Raw genomic sequence first — 23,232 nt, 5'->3', positions numbered from 1 at the left:
AAATTTGGTCTAATATCAATAAATGAAGTAGGAGAGTGATTGACTGAATTTTGTATTCCTTTGAAATACAATGTTCATTTGAAATACATTTTTCAAGTATGCAAAGAGATGACTATATACATGAACATCACCTGATGGACAATACAGAAATTTTAAAAAATGCATAATTGGAAGCAGAAGACAAGAGAAGCTCTATTCTTTCTGGAAAAACAAGTCCAGGAGAAGATTGTGGCACAGACCATGAACAGCTAATATCGAAAATTGGAGTAAAGCTAAAGAAGAACACTAAATCAATGACTGTGCCAGAATGCAACCTGAAGAACACAGAAATTAAAAATAATGTAAAAATAGATTTTCACTATTACATCTAATGGACACCAAAAAGGCCTTTTATTTCCCATTTCTATGTATGGTTGTGAAAGCTGGACATGAAGAAAGCTGATAGGAAGAATCAAGTCATTTGTGGTGCTGGAGAAGAGTTCTGAGGAAACCGTGGACTGCTAAAAAGACCAATAAATGGATTTTAGAGCAAATCAAGCCCAAACTCTCCCTAGAATCCAAGATTACACTCAGAATGCAAAGAGCTCTTTTAACACCTTTGAGACTAACTTAGGAGTTTATCACACAGGGGGAAACTGGGATTTTAAACAGAGCTCTTTTAACACCTTTGAGACTAACTTAGGAGTTTATCACACAGGGGGAAACTGGGATTTTAAACAGTGATTAACCCAAGGAAATTGGGCAATTGAAGTTTTAAAATGCAATTAAAATATTAACACAAGTGTCATTATCCTGTGAATAACCAGGGAATAGTCAGGTAATAAACAGCAAAATGCTTTTTTATATATTATATTTATTAGTATTTACAAAACAATAAAAAACTTTGCTCATTGATTACAGTACCTTGAGATCAAATAAAACATTACTCTGTAATCAAGAAATATGAGTTGAGTTATAACTTCCACAAAATAAATAAATAAATAAACAGCAAAACGTCCTTCACAGAAAAATCCTGTGAATGATTTGCTGCTTTTTCTTGCCTGGTTATTCACGGGTTAATGGCACTTAATCATGTTTCACCTTGACGTCATGTGAAAACCATTAGCGCAATCGCACAATAATAATAGGTTATTCATGGGATAATATCACTTTGAACACATTGTCGTATGAAAACCAATAGCACAATTGTGAGATTATCGTGGGTTAATCACTGTTTATACTTCCAATTGTCTCCCGTAAACTCCTTAGAAAAAGCTGTAGCATATTTGTAGCATGTTGTAGACAGATCTCCTTCATCAGATGCATGGAGTGAACTTCACTGCATGCATTTGATGAAGGAGACTTGTCTACGAAAGCTTAGGCTACCAACCTCTTTCTCTCAGTTAGTCTCAAAGGTACTATAATATTCCTTTGCATAATGATCTCAACTAACATGCTATGTCTTTGAATTAAACTGAGACTGTTGTACTATGGACACAAACGCTCATCCCCAGAGAACCCTATGATAAGGTCACCATATGTTAGAAATGACTTGAAGGCACACAACAGCAAGGTAGAAGGCAGTAGGAAAAGAGGCAGACTGCATTACAGATGATAGATTCAATTATGGAAGCCACAGTCTATGAGACCTGATCAGGGCTGTTGTGACAGGGCGAGGTCTCATTCATAGGGCCACCATAAGTCAAAGTTGACTTGATGGCAATTACCAACACAGCAACAAATTTATTAATTCATTGCAGTAAACAGTTAATTTAACAATTCCATATTCTCAGGATTATAATATAAATAAGACAGGGCATATAAAGAAAAGGGGATGTCATCAGGGGAGGGAATTAAGTTCATCAGATGCTGGCTGCTCTCTTCTGCCTTAGAAGCCAAAATAATATTAGTTGGAATCTGGAGGGAGGACCTCTCACCATCTGCTTGGGACCAAGCACAATACTTGGCTGCTCTCCTTCTCCCTTAGAAGCCAAAACAATGGTAGCTGGAATATGGAGGGCCAGACATTTTGTTAGAACTTCAAAACCCATGAGTATGGTTTGATTATTTAATGAGTATGGTTTATTTAATCATTTGCCTACTCTGACTGACCAAAGAAGTAGGAGAGAAACAAACCAGAAAGAAAACAAGCCAGAAGGAAAAGATCACTGTTCACCACATCTCCAGATCACAGATTCTGCAGTTGCATCACTGTGAAATCATGGGGTTCTCCAGTTTACAAACAACATTATAGCTTAAATGGCAGATTCAGTATTGCTACCTGCATGGTGCAAATTAAACAGTAATCTGTAGATATCCTTCTTGGGTCTGCCCACTTCCTTCTGATCTTTTGCTCTGTATGTTGTCTCTTTGCACTAGTTGTGGTCTCATCATTATACTTGCTAAAAATATGGGCTGTGAACTATCCAGAAGCTGTGTGTTGTATGTGTGTATATGTCTTTTACAGAGCTTGAAGTCATGCTGGCTAGATTCTGGGAGCTATAATCCTACAAAGGTAACATTTCCAGGCTCTAGTTTTAAACCTATATAGTCAACCCTCCACATTTGTGGTTTTGATGTACAGTGAGCCCTTTTTTTATGCGGGGATCCATTCTGGACCCACCCCCCCATGTAAAAAAAAATGCATATGCTCGAGCCCCATTGAAAGTAATGGGGCTCATGCATGTGGCGGCAGTGCAGTGGTGCGGTGGCACAGCAGTGTGCATGTGCCCATGGGCACGTGCCCCATTAATCTAAATTAATGCGCCCTGTGCGTTCCTGCACAACTTTCAGCATATGTTGATAGCCGCATATAGTGCGTCTGTGTATGACTCGGGTGTACTGTATGTGGATTTGATTATTTGAGGTTTTGATTAATATCTTATCTCTAGGAATCTCTAGGTGCCCTGCAACTGTGGCAGATGTTGACCATAGAGTTGTGCTGGAAAGCCTAAAATGTCCAGAGAAAACACTTCTCTGGGCATTTGTAGGTCCTCCTGCATGATACTATGTCCAACTGCTGGCAGATATTGACCACAGAGTTGCACTGGAGGACCTGGAGATTCCTAGAGAGGTGTTCTCATAGGTAAAAAGAATATTTTTTTTATTTGTGGTTTTCCACATTCACAGGGGTCCTTCACCCGAGCCCCAGCAAATGTGGAGAGACCACTGTATACCACTTTCCCTTAGGACTCCTTAGATTTCTGCCTTGTTTTACTCAGGCACTGATCACCCCAGCCATGATCTGTACAGCTCATCTGTTTTGGGAAGCAAAACTCCTTGATCTGGCTTTGAATGCATGGTGTGCAGCTGCTTTGCTCAACTACCTGTGAGTTGTCAGGAGCCAGGGTTTGGAGGGCAAGTAAAATGTACTTCAAATGGGTTGTATTTGAGAAAAAAATTGCTTGTGTGTTGGGATGGGGGAAGGCTAGTTAGAAATTGGAAATGACTCATGCTTTTTAGAGGCTGTACATATATATATATATATATATATATATATATATATATATATAAAGTTCTCCCACTCATACTTCCCACACACATCTGTCCCTTGCTTACATTGAGTCCCTGTAATCGCACCCTGACAACAGTAGTGTGGACACACACACGTTGATGTGCCTTGCCTTGTATACAAATGTACAGCTAGCTCTACAGATCAAGTAGGACTAAAAAGTACTTATAACATTTTTTTAAAAAAAAATTTCCAAAAGTGTATCTTAAACATCTATTGGAATCATTAAACAGTCCTGCAGCTTTTGGATGATCTTGCAAATTTTTCAGAGGGTTTTGATTCATACAGAACTTTAAAGGGTTTACAAATCCTCCTTCACAGAATTGGAAGAGATCTCAAGGGCCATCAAGTCTAATCCCTTGTAATGCAGGAATATACAATCAAAGCACCTCTGACAGATGGCCCTCCAGCTTCAGTTTCAAAACCTCCAAAGAAGGAGACCACCACACTGTGAGCGTGTTCCACTGTCAAACAACTCGTACTGTCAGGAAGTTCTTCCTAATGTTGAGGTGGAATCTCTTCCTGTAGTTTGAATCTATTGCTCTGGATCCTACTCTCTGGAGTTGCAGAAAACAAACTTGCTCCATGTTCAGTATGACATTCTTTCAAATATTTAAACATGGTTGGCATGTCACCTCTTAACATTTATTCTCCAGGCTAAACATACCCAGTAAGCCACTTTTCATAGGGCATGGTTTCCAGACCATTCAATATTTTAGTCGCCCTCCTCTGGACACACTCCAGCTTGTCCACATGCTTTTTGAATTGTGGAGCCCAGAATGGACACAGTATTCCTGGTGAGGCCTGAACAAAGCAAAACTGGTACTATTACTTCCATTGATCTAGACAGTATACTATGTATACTCTGAATTTACACAAAAATAAAATATAAGAAATAAGGGCTATACCAACTATGTAGTTTAAACAAATTATATGTACTTAATTTATCTGAATACTTTTATTTCAGTAATTTCTGCTAGTCTGTGTGATGTGCAGGAGCCTATGGGGGACACTAGTAGAGATTTCCACTCTCTCTATAGATGGGAGGACATTCACCAAGCATTATCTACATGGTTCCAGACCTATCATCTCACTTTGCAGGATTAGAAACTTTTTTCTAATTTTTTAAAATGTGTAGGATGCAGCCATAATCCAGTTAGGGCTCACCCTTGCTCACAGTGGACATTACTTCCATATCACTTTCCTGTTCACAATAATCTCTGTTGCTCAGCGTTCTCCTCATGAAGAAGCTGAGCAGCAGAGGAGCCTTCCTCCTTCTTCTTTGCATGGCCCTCTCTTCAGGAGCAGGCTGAATGGTGGAGGAGGCTTGAAGTCATTCCACATCCTTGAGAGCCACCTAAAATGCTTTGGTGGGCTGCATTCAGCCCCTGGGCTGTATGTTCTGCAGGCCTGATCTACAGCATCTAACTTTAGAGCGGGAACCCCATTAACTCAAAAGCAGCCAACCAACTACAGATTGTAACGTCCTGGTAATCCATGTGTTTTTGCAATCCCTGATGGACAATAAAACTAGGTTTATTGAGATTCTGGTTGACAATAAGGGGCTCATGGACTACTTTCAGAATGAATGGGTGGAACAAGTTGATCAGTCTAGTTTCTATCTGGTAGAAGGAGAACCAGCCTGACCATTAAAAGAGTGAGGCAAATGCGTCGATTTACAGATTTTGGCTAAAATATTAGTAAATTATTAGCTATTTTATTTAATGCAATTGCTAACTGTGTGTAGTTGTGTCTAGTGATATACACAAACACACAATTTGGTTTCATTTTTCTTGTCAGGGATAAGAAGAGGTGGGGGGGTGTCTTCTGCCTTGTGCCAAAATAATGGCTGACTTTGGGTATTGTGTTCCTTAACTTTCACTGGAGTGTGCATATGTTATTGTTACTCTGCTTCAGGTTGTGAAATATCTTAAGCCAATCTTGGTATAAGACATGAAAAGGTTATATACAGAATTTGGTCCCAAATTGAGATTCAGTGCATAATTCTTCAGTGTGGAAGTAATTATAAAGATGAACATGGCTCTGAACACATGTGCAATATATTTCCCATCATCAGTAAGTGCAGTTAGCCTGCCATTCCCATCTAGGTTTAAAAGACAGTCTTTAGTTAAATGCTATGGCTTTCAGTCCTAACATCTCCGTATTAGAAATGAATGTATGCTTAGTAATATTTTTAAAGCTATTTCTGTCCACAGATTTCTCAGACAAATACATTGTAACTTGGTGGTTTTTTGCTCATCTTACTGGAATGCTGAGCAGGTTTTGGAGTTTGGTAACACAGGACCTAAGTTATCTTCCACAAACAGTATGACACTGACCCAGCAAAGCCCAGAAGAGACTTCCAGACAGGACCAAATAGCTATCTGAAGATTTGTGAGGTCATAAGGGATTTAAAGAGAAAATGCTAAGATGCGGTTCAGTGTACTGTGGTATTCTTGAATTGGCTCAAACTGTATGCTCCTTCATTACCTGTAAGGACCTTTAGAACAGCTTTGATACTGGGTGGATAGATAGGTCGTTTGTCATCACTTTAGAAGCAGGATGGTGTCTCATGTTTTTGACTCATTGTGAGAAAACTGCTTGTCAGTATGATCTGTGCACTTAATGTAGTGTCAAGTTCAAATTTGAATTCAAATCAAATCTTAAATGCAAAAGTTACCAGTGACCAGTCACTCTTCTGTAGCCCAACCATCATCACAGAGTTATTGTAAGTGGGGCAAAGGTATGGAGAGCCTTCAGCTTCTTGGAGGAAAAGTAGAAAGTAAGTATAATAAATAAATATACCTAGGGCCTGAACAGATAGGCCAAAATAAAGCTGCTTCGGGTCACTTTGGAGGTATGCTGTTTAAATGACACATGCTTCTTAAGAGGCCAGAAGCTGCACCAAAGCTGTGCCCCAGTCCTTAGGACTGGAGTGTAGCTTTGGCGTGGCTTCCGGCCTCTTAGGATGCAAGCATCATTCAAACAGCATACCTCCAAAGTGACCCAAAGCAGCTTAATTTGGCCTGTCTGTCTAGTTAGGATGTACATGTATCACTAAATATGAAACCATCTATACAATTGTGTTAAAAACTATTTAAAAAGTAAATTGTAGGTGCAAGGGGAAGGAAGGTTTGATCTGGATAAATGGATGCAAAGGTAGGGAGCTTTAATTCTTTGCTCCTCTGCCACTGTAATCCCAGCCTGGACCATTTTAGAGTTATGATGATGGTGGTGGTGGTGGGGAAACAGAAAGCTCTGAAGTGAATAGGAATCTTTCCTCTTATAGACAGCAGTTATATGACCTTTCAAAATGATAAAGGCCCTCTCATGCCAGTGCCAGTTCAAGCCCTCCAAGTATTTTTTTTTAAAAAATTACTTATTTTGGATTCATCCCATTGTGTGGGGATGTGCTTCCTTTAGGACAGTTTTATGTATGTATGTTGCCTGTCAATTTATGGTGACCCCATGAATTTCAGAGGGTTTTCTTAGACAAAGAATACTCAGGGGTGCTTTTCCAGGTCCTTCCTCTGAAATACAGTCTACTGCAGCACCTGACTGGCCAAACTGCCTCTGTATTCCTTGCTTAAGAAAACCCTCTGAAATTCATGGGGTCACCATAGGTCGATAGGCAACATGAAGGTATGCACACACAGTATTCATTGGCATCTAAGTACTAACAAGGGCTGACCCTGCTTAGCTTCCAAGGTTAGATCGAATCTGGTGCCTTTAGGGTATTTAGGCAGACTGAAAAGCTTTAGATTGGAGTAGTTGTCATGCATGCCTTCAGATAGACTTATTAGATTATTATGATATGGTTTATGTGGCATGGCCCCTGATTGACCATGCAGAAATTTCATTAAATGCAAAATGTCTCAATGTTTCTCCTGGCATAAGATTCCAATCTGTTTAGTTCAAAAGGGAAAGAAAGTTTGGAAGGATAGATTTGAATATGTGTTAAGGATGGCATTACAAGGAGTCAGTACAGGCAGACCTGTTGTCAAGGGCTTTCTGAGTTGAGCAAATGCTGGAACCTTGTATTGGAGATGGTGTTCATCCACTTCCTGTGCTTATGTTCCTAATAGTCATTATAATTATAAATGCTATTTAGTATGATTTACTATTTAGCACAAGTCTAATGTAAGCCAACACTTATCCCAGTATTTCAAATTCCCTTCATGGTTCCTAACATCCTTATTACCTATTGCTTTATTACCTTTGGCTCACCTTGCCTCTCTTCCATCAGGTTTGCCTAGCATGGCCAGTGTTAAGAAACTGTGGGAACTGTAGTCCAAAACATCTTGAGGGCTAAAAGTTCCCCATCCTTTCTCTGAAGCAGTGTAAAGAAAGTGCATTAGGAGCTTTGATGTCACAAGGGAAGCAACAGCCAAAGTGTGATTAGTGTGGAATGGGGCTTATGGGGTTGACTGATTCATCTAGCTGATTCTTGTTGTATCTAAAATAGATCCTTCCTCCCCCCCCCCCCCCCCCCAGCCTGGCATGGAATTTTCTCTGCTTTGGATCTGGAGCAAGCCTTTCAGAAACAATCCCTTTTCCTGGCCCCTCTTGCTCACTTTGCCAGCAAGGTCTAGACGTCTAGGAGGATGTAAAAAGATCAATGGTCATCTTTTAAATTATTCATTGGTTTATTTCCTTTACAGTTTGCTTGTTCTTAAAACAACTGTGTTTGTGGAGGGGTGGAGATAGAGAGTGAGTTCGAATCACACCCACCCACTGATACACCTGCTTAACCATGAAGAGGTCTCCTCCAGGGAAGACTTCCCCACACCAAACAGCCTCCTCTCTACCCCCGCCTCCCTCTCTCTCATTTATTCTCATTGTATGCTTTTCCCAGAGGTGGATACTTGATCTCCTTGGAAGCCTCAAGTAGAGCGAGTGCCATATGTACCTGTCTCAACGCACTCCTAAAATTACAGGTGCTAAGTGCTAGGAGGAAAATAAAAGGAACAAAAGCCCACCAGTTTTCCAGGCCTGCCTCTGTCTTGCCACAGCTTCAAAGCAGAGTCTGGCACCAGCCTGTTCTGCTCGACTGTTCCTTTCGTGAGTAACCAGTTTTGCTTCCTAGTTTATGGCTTAGAGCAACAAAGGTGCAAAGGGTGAAAGGGGTATAATTCATGTGGAAATTGGCGGTGGCGTCAGCACTTGTGTTGTTTCCATGTTTCTTCTTGGACTTCTGTGAAGCTGAGTTGTCAGTTCCTTGAAACAGGAGATAATCTGAGAATATTCTTTTTAAATCTGTTAACGGCTAAGAGAATGAGTAGCCCTTTACTTGTACCCTGCCATGGTAGTCTTAGCTAAGCTGCTTTTTTCTCCCCCTCATCTCACTAACTCTGCAATAAATGTGTGTGACTATCTTCAAGTTGCCTGTTGATTTATTGTGTCCCCATGAATTTCATAGGATTTTCTTAGGCAAGGAATACTCAGAGATAGTCCTGCCAGTTCCTTCCTCTGAAATACAGCCTACAGTATAGGGAGAATAGTCCCTTGACTCTTGTAAAGACTGCCACAAAGGCATCTATGATGTAAGAAGTGCTACATGTTATTGCTGGCAGTGGTGACTAGTGGGCTCCCATACCAATAAGGCAGTAAATCGGCTCTAGCTTTGAGTTTTAACTTTGAAGATGCTATCCAAGGTGCTGAATTTGTTTTGGTAATGGGTGCAGGACCCTGGACCAGCTCTTTTAAATTGCAGACTAAACTCCAAAGCAGAGTGACTACCCTACTAATAAACCTCTTTCTATTTGACTACTCTCCTCCAAAATGTCTAATTGATAAATATTAAGAACAAATATAAAGTATATTGCTGAAATCCAGTTCCATTTAAACTGAGAAAACATTTCTTCCTCTGCTGGCTTAAACCCTGAGTCGAAACACCAGGGTATAGATAAGTATATTAGAATGTTTCCAAATGGTATTCAGTAGCAGTCTCCATGGGAGAGGAAGTTTCATTATTGTATGTCTGACACCAATAATGCCTCACTGTTTGTCTTTGGCTGCCTTGAAATTGGTACGTAGGTGCTGTTGCTAAGAGCATCTTTGATTTTAGTGGGATGGGACATAAGCAAGGCTTTGTACACACTCAGCGCTAAAAGGGACAAAAATGCAAAATTCACCACTAAGATAACCTAAATTCAGTACTGAAAAAGCAGATTTCTATGAATTGTCCAGTTCTGCATAGCATTGGTTGTCCTGCTCTTACTAATTGGAGTAAGGGAAAGGAGGTATGCAAAAAGTAGAAGTCCCAGTCCCATTCCATTTAGCTATTTATCCTTGTCCTTGTCCTTCACACTTTCCAACCAGTTAGTGTGACTTTAAGTTCTAGAACCATGTTACGGATCATACATACACTCCAGCCCTGCTTTGGAACATTTTAGGAGGTGCTTAGCATCTAATTTTAAGCTATCAATGTGAAGGGCATTATGAAGCAGACTTCAAAAATGATTCTTTGTGTGCCCTTGCTGAATAAAAGCAAATTCATTCATTTGAATAATAAACTCATTCAAGATATGGTGCTGCAGAAGAGTGCTGAGGATACCACGGACAGCCAAAAAGACAACCAATTGGGTCCTAGAACAAATCAAGCCTCAACTTTCCGTCAAAGTCAATGGCGGGTTACAGACCGCCATTAAAGTACGCGTGGAGTGTGTACTAGGGTTAGGAAGGGGCGGTGCTTCTGCACCCCCCTAACCCTAGCACGCGCTCCGTGCGCACAAAATGGCGGTGGCCGCTCCACACGGCCACCACCATGATGGCGTCACAAATGCGCCGCCTCCAAATGAGGCGGCGTGGACATGATGCCATCACTCCGCGCAAGGGCACTTAATGCACCCTTTCTGCAGAGTAGGAAGGAGCTCCAAAACGGAGCTCCTTCCTGGTTTGTGTCGTTGGTGCAGCCGTGTGAAGGCTGCACCAGCGACACAAATCAGAAAGGGGCCGAGTGGCCCCTTTCTGGGAGTCCTCGCTGCCGTTGGCGTGTCCTTGGGGCTTGAAGCCCCAAGGACACCCCTTTCCAGGCTGCGGGGAAGCGGCCTTTTCCCGCTTCCCCGTGGCCCAGAAAGCGGCGGATCGGGGCCTCAGCGGCTGCCGTTCTGGCTGCTGAGGCCCCGATACACCGGGGAAAGGCACGCCTACAGGCCGCCCCAAAGGGGTGGTCTGTAACGCGCCAATATGACTAATTTGAGGCTGTCGTACTTCGGCCACATTATGAGAAGGCATGAATCAGAAAAGACAATGATGCCGGGGAAGGTAGAAGGCAGTTGAAAGAGAGGAAGACTGGATGCCAGGTGGATAAACTTAATCAGGGAGACCATGGGCCTGAGCCTACAAGACCTGAGCAGAGAAATAGAAGATAGGGGGCCTGGCAGATGTCTTATTCACAGGGTCACCATGAGCTGAGTTGACTCAAAGTCAACTAACAATAACAATGTACAGAAGGATCTTCTCAAGGGAGCACTTCCTTTTAGGGAATTTAAGAAAGCATGGAGAAAGAATTATTATTTTGATAGGATACATCTCAGGTAGGAATGTGAAAAACACCCAGTCTTGATTTCATGGTGTCTCTCCAAATACCGCCTGCGTTATGCATCTGGAAACCATGCCCTATGAGGAGCATCTTAGGGTATGTTTAGCCTGGAGAAGAGAAGGTTAAGAGGTGACATAATAGCCATGTTAAATATTTGAAGGGATAGATTTTTGTTTTTGAAGATGTTCTCAGAATATGCCAGCCACAGATGCTGGCAAAATGTCAGGAATAAACTCTTCTAGAGCATGGGCACATAGCTCGAAAAATCCACAAAAAACTATGGATACCAGCCATGAAAACCTTCAACTTCACATTGATGTCTTATTGAGGGATGTCTTATTAAGGATGGAGCAAGCTTGTTTTCTCCTGCTCCAGAGAATAGGACACAAAAAAATGTGTTCAAGCTACAGGAAAAAGACATTCCAGCTAAACATTAGGAAGAACATCCTGATGGTAAAGAGCTGCTTGACAGTGGAACATGCTGCCTCAGAGACTGGTGGAGTCTCCTTCTTTGGAGGGTATTAATCAGAGATTGGATGGCCATCTGTCAGGGGTGCCTTGATTGTGTATTCCTGCATGGTAGAGGCTTGGACTGAATAGTTTCTTGAGGGCTCTTCCAGTTCTATGATTCTATGATTTCCACCCTAGGCTTTGTTCATATCTGATTCCAAGTTTGTTTAATTTTTTCCCTCCTGCATAGAGGTTCATATGCATTTTCAGTATTACACAATTTCTAAAAGATATGCATTTATTTATCCAACTTTCCTATGCAATTTTGTATACATTTTCCCAACATATTTGAACATGTTTTTCAACTGTACACATTTTTACTGTTTGGATTTTTAAGTGTGTGAATTTCTGAGGAAAGGTGTGGTTTGTGCAGAATGTGTAACTTCAGCGACAATATCAAAATAATGACTGGCATGCTGTCTATCAGGGCCTTAATTCCCTAAAGGCTGAAGGTCCCATCTGATCTTGGTAGCTAAGCAGCGTCAGCCCTGGTTAATACTTAGATGGGAGACCAGCAATGAATATCAGGTGCTACAGACTATACACAGAAGGAACTGGCAAACCACCACTGAGTATACCTTGCATAAGAAAACCCTATCAAATGCATGGGGTTGCCTTAAGTCGACAGGTGACTTGAAGATGCAAACACACACACACACACACACACACACACACAGCATATGATCTGCAGGCCTTTGGTCTGAAAGTGTGCCATATGTCTCTGCAGCAGACTGTTAGTTTGTAGACCTTTTAAAAGGTTTTAATAGGTAACAGAGCAGCATCCTGACTTGTACCTGGAAACTATAGAAATCCAGTGGATATGTTAGAATACTATTGGACTCTTTAATTCCTGTGCCATATCATCTCTTTGAGCATCACTTCTACGCTGCTTTCTCCTATAACTCAATTCAAGCAACAGAACCTTACAGAATTTTTGGAATGGGCTTGTCAAGCTTGGAAAAGCCTCTCCCACTTCATTTAATTTGAGGTCCAAGGTAGAATAGTAGAAAAACAGTTTGTTTCTTGTCTGGGAGAAGTTGGTTTTGTGGGCAATACAATTCTCTGTATGCTTACTTGGATGTAACACTACTTGTGTCCAGTGGAGGTTACTGTTTAGTAAGCTTTATTGTTTCTCTCCTCTGAGCTTTAACACCCTCTCCCTTTTGAAACAATGGTTAGGAATGGTGTCCTAGTACCTTCAGGAGTCCTATTGGAGAGTTAAGGTATTGCGGTTTTATATAAAGGTGTATCATAAACAATATTTTTATGAAGAAAAATTGTACAGTCGGCCCTTCTTATACACGGATTTTTTATACACAGATTCAAGCATACACGGTTTGAAAATGGTCCAAAAAAGTATAAATTTACTTTGATTTTCCATTTTTTATAAGGGACACCATTTTGCTGTGTCATTATATTTAATGGGACTTGAGCATACACAGATTTTGTTATACACGGGGGATCTTAGAACCAAACCCCAGCGTATAACAAGGGTCCACTGTATGCAGTTCAACCCTGTGAATGAAACATCTCCAAGACTGCCTATCCTCCACCACTCTTCCAGTTTCTGCAGGTTCACACCCATGACCTCTTTAACTGAGTTCTTCCATCCAACATGGGGTCTTCCTCTCTTCCTAATTCCTTCCACTTTTCCCAGCATTATTGTCTTCTCTAATGAGTGTGTCTTCTTATAATGCGACCAAGTACAACAGCCTCAGTTTAGTCACCTTTGCCTCTAGTGAAATATCAGGCTTGATCTGCTCTAGGATCCTCCTATTTGTTCTTTTTGCTGTCTGTGGTATTCTCAGCACTCTTCTCCAGTACCACATCTCAAATTAATTTATTTTCTTTTTGTCCATTTTCTTAATTGTCCAGCTCTCGCTGTAATTGGGGATACACTTGCTTGCATGATTCTGACTTTCGTGCTTAGCTGTATATCTTTGCCCTTTAGAACCTTTTCTCGTTCTTTCATGGCTGCCCTCCCCACTCTTAGGAGATTATCATATTGTATTTAAAGTGACTTATCCCCAGCGGGATACAGTTGCATTTAATTTTAAAACTGGGTGTTGTCGCACACAGCCATATCCGGGCAAGTGCAACCCGTATGCAGCCCAGATCCTAACTGCGCTTATCCAGCGGCTTTTCAAAAGCGTGAGCTTGCCACAGGATAGGTGCTGCTGGGATCCAGGCTGCATATGGATTGCACTTGCCCAGCTGCAGCTGCGTGCAATAACACCTAGTTTTAAAATTAAATGCGACTGTATCCTATCAAGGGTAAGTCACTTTAAATACAATGCGATAATCTCCTTAGTCTTCTTCTGATTTCTTGATTGCAGACCCTGTTCCGATGTATATTTGACTCCAGGTATAGGAACTCTTTTACTATTTCTCTTTCCTCATTGTCTAGATTGAATTTATGAAGATCCTCCGTGGGAATTATTTTTGTTTTCTTTATGTTCAATGGTAAACCTGCCTTTGCACTATCTTTCTTGACCTTTCTTAGTAGTTGCTCTAGGTCACCAATGTTTTCTGCTAATACAGTTTAATTAATTATTTTTTATTGCTGCCAGAAGAATGTACACTATCTTCCAGCCAGAAACACAGAATGGCAGTATCTTTTGCCCATTTAAAATTTCCTCTTTCCAGTACTGTGTAAACAAAGTGCTATCTTACCTAGTGATTTAGCAGTATTAAGCAAATGTCAATCATCTAACATGATACAGTCCAGAACACGACACATGTTGCTGCCGATAGCCTTTTTAAAACATTGTTCTGGCATATTCTAAATCTAGACCCTATGATTGTCTAATTTTTCTTAGTCTTTGTAGATATTATTTTCACATTTGAGGGTTCAGCGACTCTAGAAATTTTTAATTCTAGAAACTTGTTTTAAGAGTGCTGGAGGAAAATGTGACTCTTTCAATTTTGGAAATAATTAGGCTCCAGACTGGAAATTTGGGCTTTTTGCTCTTATCCAGAGTGGCATTACATGAAAAGAATGTTGAATTGCCAAACAAAAGACAGACAGTGGCTAAGACATGATTGACAGCTGCCAGTGTTGTCTGGGGAAAATGATTACAGCAAAGAAAATGCATTGGGTTCATTTTCCATTTTCTTCTCCTATACTCCTCACCCATTTTAATTGTCTTTCCTGATGAAATTGCCCCTTGCAGTGAAATCAATATCAATTACCATTTGGAGACTGGGGATCCATGGGTGGGCAGATTGGGGTGGTGATGGATGAGTGACCGTAGATTGGTAGAGTTTCCATTAATTCTCTTTCTTTCACCCTGGTTTTCAAATGCATTTTTCCAAATATGCTTTGTACTTTTTACATTCTTTTGCCTTCTCAACAGCCCTGCAATGTTGGTTTTGGAAGAGAAGAAATCCTAGATACATATGCTCTTTCAGCCATAATGGTGATTTGAGCAGATTGCTGTGTTTCCAGGTATAGCCAATGCAAAGGTTAAGCAAAGAAAATGAGAACTGTAAAGCTCTCTGAATGTAGATTTCCAGACATGTGAGGGGGAAAAATCTGTTTCATAGAAGGGTGAGAAGTGAGGCTCAGAAGAGAGACTTGTCAAGGCACATTATCAGACCTAAGTGTGGTGGCCTTATGTTACTTAATGGTACTCCCCTTTATCTGCTGGGTCACAAATGTATGTAACTGGGAAACTTATGAACATGATGGTTCATGGTTATTGAAGTTTTAATGTCTCTCTTTCTGTAAGTTTGCGTCTGTAAACCAGCTATAGAGAATGAAAGAAAGGGAAAGAGATTGAGAATTGGAGGTTGTCTTCACACTATGGCCACACAGGTTCAGCTGCTACCACTGGACCTTGCAGCAGCATACGCCAGTAATTATGCACCGCCCTTGTATTATTATCGTGATATCCTCCTGGCATATATGCTAGACACCCATCTCTGAATAAAAAGTAGGGGCCTTTAAGAGGGGGAGAGAGCTGGAGAGAGAGAGAGAGAGAGAGAGAGTCTCCCCCAGCACATTAATCTATCATGAGCTAATGTGTTTTGCCCATTCTGTTCCTTTGTACTATCGCCAAGGCGTGCACGCACACACACATACACTCTCTTTCTCACCCGCGCTCTCTTGTTGCACTTCTGCCACCGATCTCTGATGGTTGGTTGGGCCTGAGACAGTCTGTGCAAGAGAGAAAGACAGGCAGACGGAGGCAGAAGAACAAAGCCAAGACAACAATGGGAAATTCACCGTCTCAAGGCATGTCAATGTTCATCCATTCTTAAGTAGCAGGTATTTTTTTTATTGGTGTTTTTTTTTTCAACCCCTTCCCTTCTCTTTCCCAATCTACCAGTTCCGTACGATGCTCCTGCCGTTGTGGTTGTACAGTGAGCTGATGGTGCCGGCATTTGCTTTGAATCTAACCATATGAATTGGACATTTTTTTTCTTTTTAGAAGAAAAAGGGGGTGTGGTACGGTGAGGAAAGCTCCCCCCTGCCCCTTGTGGTGGGGAGGCAAGGCAGAATTTTGACTATCAAATCTCCCACTTAAGTGGGCACTAGGTTGGGGGAAGGGTTGAAGATTTAAGATGCGATATTGAATGGTTGTGTGGTCACTGCTTTCTTTGGGTCTGTATATTCCCTTACCCCATTGTTGTCAAGGCTGCTGAGCTCCGGGGAGATTAACTAGCTAGGAAACCTGCTGCCCTAGAAATTTTGCTGAAAATAGAGGGGGAAGGGGAAGGAGGATGGATAGACTGATATGGATAGGTGGAGGAACCCAATTGTTATCTTAATTTTTCAGAAACCTGTCTTGGAAAGAAAGGTACATAAGATTTGCCTGCTGATTTTAGTTTGTAAATGGTCGAGCTGATATCCCCCCTCCTTCCTTAATTTTTCCTTGAGATTAAGGCTGTTGCTGAGTGCTTTGTTAACTAATGAAGGCAGAAGGGCTGTGGGGATAAAAAGTGGGTGAAAGAGAAGAGAGGAGAAAAGATGTGCAGGAGGGGGAATTAGGGTTGAAGCTATGGCTTTCTTTCCCCGGTAGTTTCAATGTGATCCTGATGTTGGGAAGAGCTTTGGATTTCAGGTTACATTGCCGACTTAGTGTTCCTTTGCTTTGTTCTGAGCATCTGTGTAAAACCAACAATTGGTACATTTCACAAAAATGAGAGAGCAGATGGGAAAAGATTGCATTGAGTTCTTTCTTCCTCTTGCCCACCATTGTGATGCAGAATACAGGCTCCTTGTATGTAAGCATGAACGATGGAAGATTAAGAGTCATGCTTCATGTGAGATTGTTCATATGCATGAAAAGACAGGTTGTGTGAGCACATACATGTATGTTTGAGTTATCTTGAATACATGCAATTCTTAGATTAGCCGGCAAGCTTTTCTCTCTTCACCCTCACCCCACCCAGGCAGCCACCATGTGCCAGCCACTTTCAACAGGAGGGCTGGCCACTGGGTTGTGTGTGCGCACTGGAAGTTCACAATAATGTTTTGAAACAAGAAGGCTTGGGGTGAGGGTCCTGTTTCCGAGACAAGAACTAATAGAAGGAAGAGATGGCTGATACTGAGGTCAGGGCTGATGGAAACATAAAGGTAAACTGTGCAATGTCCTGGGATGCCAGAATTCCAGGGTCTCCTTTTTTGCTACAGAAGGGTCTTAGAGAGTGAGGCTCTGCCTGCACTTTGGAAGGAGGAGCATAGAAGTAGATTAATATTCCCTGGCTAGGTGATAACTCTCTTGCATTTAAAGGGACATGAAAGCCTCTGATATGCACTAGATCCATCTCACTGCACATGGATCCAGTTGTAAAGAGGAAGTAAAGAAATGACCAACATTAAAATATGAACATGAGGCAAATAGGATACAGCTCAGATCATTTATTATCCAGCTGGTGTGTAGTGTTCAGTATAAGATATATATGCCTGATGGGGACATGTTTAATTAATTTGAGAGAACAAAAAAACCTTTGGCTGGTCCCAGTTGGGATTCCAAAAGAGAGAGGTTTGCTTATAGTGCTTCGGGAGGCAATTTATTGCTAAATACCATTTTTTAAAGAAAAAATTGTGCCAACCTTTCTCCATTTGTCTTAGATATGCAAATATTAGGTTGCGTTATATGAAAGAAAGGCAAGGAGTTTTTTGTTTGATTAGGTTCAGTATATGCTGGAGAGAAGAAAGTGGAAAAGGGCAAGGATTTGTTTATTTGTCAGAAATATGTTTACTGGAAATATTTTCCAGACAAGAATCCTCCTGGGCTGTTGGCTGATAGAGCAGAAAGGAGGGAAGAGTTTCAATGGGTACTGGTCAGAAAGATGAAGTGAGGCATGCAGTATAGTAGGGCAGAAAACAGGCTGGCCAGAAACAAATTTTCATACATTCCTTCATAAGTGTCATGCAGTAAACCAAAAGCAGATTTTTATTCAGTCTTGCACTAGATTGGACCTGCTATTAGTCAGAGTGAGGCAGCTTCCTCAGGCAGCTGATTTGGAATCACAAATTATTATAACTGTATCAGTATCCCAGAGGAAGAGTAGTAGTTTGGAATTGGTTGCCTTGGATGCTAAAATAACTTGATCAGCCTCTAGCCCTAAGCCTCTCTCAGTGGGAAGGGGACACGACTTGCTGATTTGCCCGAGACAGAAAAATTCCTAAGGCTAAACCTGTCTCTGCATGTATATTTTCTGCGGAACCTCTTTATCGCTGGCTGTTCTGATAGCAACCTGAATAAACCACTTTTCAAACAGGAGATAAAGACACAGGGAAATTGTCTCCCAATATTTATTAACAATGATAGCCATGAGCAGCTAGCTCATTCAGAGCTAGGTATTCTGTACAGCCATGGTAGATATGAGATGGGGATTAGGGAACTCATTAACTAATTAGGGAAGTTAATGAAGTAGATGTGTCCTTGGGCAGTGGGTTGTTTTTTAAAAAAAACAGAAAATCTGGTACCAGAGCCAGAAATAACATGGTAAGAACAGGGATATGTTCCTACACCACAAAAAAGGAAGATCAGCTCAACATATTTTAGCAAACCTTTTATCCAAAACAAACAACTACACATGTGAAATGAAACTACTACATCAGGTAAGCCCTGAAGAAGTAAACCAAAAATAGTCGGAGTCTCTACAGACCACTTGAAAGCTTCTTCCAAAATCGACCCAACACTGATTTTCTTCCTTCCACCTGCCTCCACTTTTCTTATGATTTTCATTTTTGTCTATAAATTTATAGTTGGTTTTTCTTTTAACATGCTGTGGGGAGCTGTTAAGGCACACTAATCTGCTTTCCCTCTTTTCTCTTTGTTATGCTGTTCACACATGCTTTTTAAGGGATTATGGAGACAGCTGCTTTTTACCTAGCCTGTTTTGGGCATACACAGCTCCCATAGGAACAGAATCCCATTCTTTCCCAGCTCAAGCTTTATTGGATTATTTACTGCACACACCGATGCAAATCAACCCGTAATGTCTATCTTTTGTCCAGCTGCCCTCCACCTTCTTTCTAATGCTGATATGGCTGAAATTTTTTCAGGTAAACAGAGGACAAGGGGGAAATGGCGGTTGTGTAGGAGTAAAAAGACTTTGGGAAAAGGAGCTTCTTTGTCAGAGGCTTTGTTAACTGAGGTATACCTGTACATCTGTATTTCACTAGTTCTAGAATATTTGCTATGCTTTAGCAGTGTCACACTTCAGAGCAGCAGTTCCAAAAGTCCCAAACAATGTGACTAATAGAAAAGGATTCTGGTACTTGAACTACCAGACATCTGGAAGGAAATAGATCAAGAACCATTGCTTTGGAGCATGAGAGGGGAAACTTGAAATAGAGTAATGGATTTTGGAAAGGAAACTTTTTTCAGGTTGGAAGTGTCTACCCCACTTTGGTAACTGGATTTGGCTGGGGCTTAGCAGAGCATATGGTCCTGTGGCTCAATACAGCTAACTGGCCATGACCCATGGCCATGACTCATGTAGGCTATGCACCAGCTTTTGGCCCTTTGTGGCCATTCCCTGTGTGAGTAGTGGGGATGGAAGACTGTGTGTGAGTGTGCTTTCAAACCCATGAATTTCATAGTGTTTTTTTTTTAAGGCAACTAATTCTCAGAGGTAGTTTTGCTGGTTCCTTCCTCTGAAAGATAACGTACATACCTGGTATTCATTGGCAGTCTCCCATCCAAGTGCTAACCATTGCTGACCCTACTTAGCTTCCAAGACTACTTCCCCAAAAAACTGCCCCAAGGAGAGAGGCAGATTATCAGAACAGTTAGTGGAAGAGCCTAGTTGGGAGAGGAAAGACGTTAGGACATGCTGAGAGGCTGTATGTGTGGAGAAAAGAGTAAGAGATGGGGAGCAGGGATGAGTGGAATATAATGATAATAATAATAATAATAATAATAATAATAATGATAATATTTATTTATTTATACCCCGCTCTTCAGCCAAAAGGCTATCAGAGTATAGACATGAAGTGAGGGCGAGAAGACAATGGGAGTATGGGAGAATGCAAGGGCCATCCCTCTCCTTTCTAAAATATTTGCTACAACACCTGTTGAATTTCATGCCCAGTTATTACATGACATTCCTTAGTGTGGACTGTTTCCCAAGTATACAGAGCTCTTTGGGTGTTTTGTCTCAATATTCCCTAAAATAATCCTGTTTAAAGCAGACACATAACAGATGGGGAGAGGGGCTGGGACCCAAGCACAAGGGGGATGACCTAAGCCTGGGTTTATGCCTGCACTGAGTTGCTGTCTGAACTGGGAGATTCAGACTAAACCAGGATCTTCTAATGCTGTGTAAATCACTAGCTCTACCCTCATCATCTCCTGGATTACATGTGATGCTCGTGCCGCTTAGCTGAATGCTCAACAGGATTGGTCTGATGTAGAGCTATTTTTTTGGCTGACCATGAGGGCTGGCATCTTTTAATTCTCCTGAGAGGCAGGTGCTGGAAGAATGGGGAGGCAGAGTAGCAGAGCGCTGGCTTCTTCTGTTGAACAGGAGGATTATTTTTGTCCTATATGCTGGGCCCGAGGGCTGGAGATTGACTAGGAGGTGGTCAGTGAGGACAGTTGGTAGTTGCCTAGCAACCTCTAGAAAAGGGGGAGCAGTGGAGGTGTGGAAGAGGGTGAAGGCAGAAGAGCTGGCAGTGCTGCTGACACAAGTCTAAGGAATCAGAACTAAGCTACTCTGCAAAACTCATTCCCTTCAGGGTGGTCTCATGGCCATATCCACGCCTCTGCTAGGGAAACTCAACAACTAAATGCTGGGACCCTTCGGGCTACCTTCTTTTTGTTCTTTATAATGGAGGGAATTCAAAGATGTTAGTCTAGAAAATCAATATGCAAAAGGATCTTATGCAAATATGCAACAGGATCTTGCCCCACCTTTGAGACTAGGACGCATTTGGTGAAGCCCAAAATAGACCTATATAGCAGTCTGCATGTGGGAATGCCCATAGGAATGCAAAACTTTGCGGGTGTGGAGATGACGTGACAAGTTCAGTTTTAACAAATTCAGTTTTGGGGAGGAGGATGTTGCCCAAAGCCAAGGTTGGTAGATAACCATATGAATGAGTATTGGGATGTAGTGTTTTGCATTCCTATGGACATTCGCATACACAGACTGCTGTATAGGTCTGTCCCTGGGCTTTCCACTCCACCCCATGCATCTGAGGAAGCAGACTCATGTCTATGAAACCTCATGCTACAAACTTCTATCTTTCAGTTAGTCTCAAAGGTGCTGCAAAATTCCAATGCATACTGTAATAGAGGTTGTTATACTGGAACACTACTTCTGGCTTCTCCTCCACACTGCAGTTTCTGTCTGGTAGGTAGGCGGTGAAAACTATTCAGAAGCTGTTCTACACTTCCCTAGAGCCATTAACACCTCACTTGGTAATCACCCTGTATGTCTCCTTGGCTTCCTTTCAAAGTGCATTAGGATTAATTGGACAGCACAGATGTGCACTGTGTAGTTATTTCTCTAAAATGTCACCTTACCAAGCATTATTCAGCATGTTACCTTTACTTAACAGCATCATGGGGGCACAGACTGAATAAGAGAATGGCAGCTCTCAATGGGGAGGGGCTGGTACCTCAAGATGACAAGGTGGGCTGCTCATTAACTCCGTTACCTAGCCATACAGATCCCTTCTGTTTTTATCATTCAGCCACCTTGAGCTGACATTATTTGAGCCCAGAGTGGGCAAAATGCGGACCTCCATCTTTTCTTAGGCTAGAACTCTCAGGTTTCCTTATCATTGATTATCCTGGCTAGAGCAACAACATCTGGAAAGCTACACCTTGCCCACTGCTTAAAAATACCTGCTTTACCTTCTTTCCTCTGCACTGCCTAGTTCTAAATCCAGATATGAATTGTGCAGTGCTGCGCCTGTCAGATACACTGGAGGATTCTGCGTGTGGATCCCTTTTGTTAAACACCCTGCAATCCCTCACTCTATTTTGGGATTCTCATGTTTTGATGTCTCTCATGTTTTTGAGAGACCAATGACCCTTCAAGAAGACTAGGTCATGTTCTCAGGGAAAAAAAGAACTGTTTATCCAAGGCATGTAGACATCCAAGTAAAAAAATTATCATATCTAAAGTGCTTCTTCCTTCCCCCAAATAATCCACATTTCTTCTTGAAACCTGAGACAAAAGATCTCTTTGCACCTAAAGCAGTAAGCCAATCTCTCTCTGCCTTTCACCTGTTGTGTTCCCAGCAAGCCTTTTCCATCCACCCATCTCAGGGATATCCCAATCCAATCACTGCTTTTGTTAAAACCATCAATCTATCCTGAATCCCATTGTTGATTCCTGGGACAAGTCATTCAGTCTTTGTTACCTGGCCAGATAGCTATCACCTAGGGCTAGTTTTAAGGTATAAATATGGTTTCAAAACCTAACCTCTGTGCACACAGCCATTATATACATCTACACTCTGTACACTCGTCCCTCCACATTTGCAGCTTTAACTTTTGTGGATTTGATTATTCACGGATTTTGTTAATGTGTTTTTCTCTAGGAATATCTAGGCCCTCCAGCGCAACTCTATGGTCAACTTTAACCAAAAGGCGCATGGAAGGACCTAGAGATTCCTAGAGAGAAAACTCCACTAGGCAATTGTAGCTCCTCCAGCGCAATTCTGTGGTCATTGCCTGGTAGATGTTGTCCACCGAGTTGCACTGGAAGACCTAGAGATTCCTAGAGAGGTGTTCTCTCAGGTAAAAACATAGTGTTTTTGTTATTTTGTTAGGGTCCTGTGCCCCTAACCCCAGTGAATGTGGAGGGATGAGTGTATATGTTCTGTATCGCCCTTTGAGTTACTCCAGCGTTCCTCAGTCTTCTTTTTGGACAGGTACAGTGGGACCTCGGTATCTGCAGATTTGAGCATCCGTGAATGACAGTGCCACCATTGGGGACAATGGGACTTGAGGTCCTGTGGATTTTGGTGTGTGTGTGTGTGTATGTGTATGTGTGTGGGAGCCCAGAATGGATCCTCCTTGGATACTGAGGTCCCAATGTAATTATAACCCCACTGCAACCCTTAATAACTTCACTATCCCTTTCCCATATTTCCATTTCAGTTAGCTCTGTATGCTGTATTTGCTTGGATTGCTACCTTGTGTGTGTGATTGTACTCCTCATATTTTCTAAATAAAACCTTATTAACTCACCCAGAACCTGGAGTCCTCCAAGT

General features: G+C 41.7%; 1 protein-coding gene across 3 annotated transcripts in view; it reads left to right on the top strand.

The window, feature by feature from the left end:
- Positions 1-15,589: 15,589 nt before the first annotated feature.
- SRCIN1 (SRC kinase signaling inhibitor 1) overlaps positions 15,590-23,232 on the top strand; it is a 326,873-nt gene continuing 319,230 nt past the window's right edge. For 2 of the 3 annotated variants that reach the window (XM_089531791.1, XM_089531792.1), the window contains exon 1: positions 15,590-15,813. Coding sequence is in view for 1 of the 3 variants with exons in the window: in XM_089531790.1 (XP_089387916.1) it covers positions 15,759-15,780 (22 nt within the window). In the remaining 2 variants the exon portion in view is untranslated. The remainder of the gene's footprint in view (positions 15,814-23,232) is intronic. The other variant, XM_089531790.1, reaches the window with a different exon arrangement.

Source organism: Sceloporus occidentalis, unplaced genomic scaffold, assembly GCF_023333645.1.
Source record: "Sceloporus occidentalis isolate IW3139 unplaced genomic scaffold, rSceOcc1.0.p SCAF_7, whole genome shotgun sequence".
Lineage (NCBI taxonomy): Eukaryota > Metazoa > Chordata > Lepidosauria > Squamata > Phrynosomatidae > Sceloporus > Sceloporus occidentalis.
The sequence above is the reverse complement of the archived record's forward strand: the minus strand, read 5'-3'. Positions and strand labels throughout refer to the sequence as shown.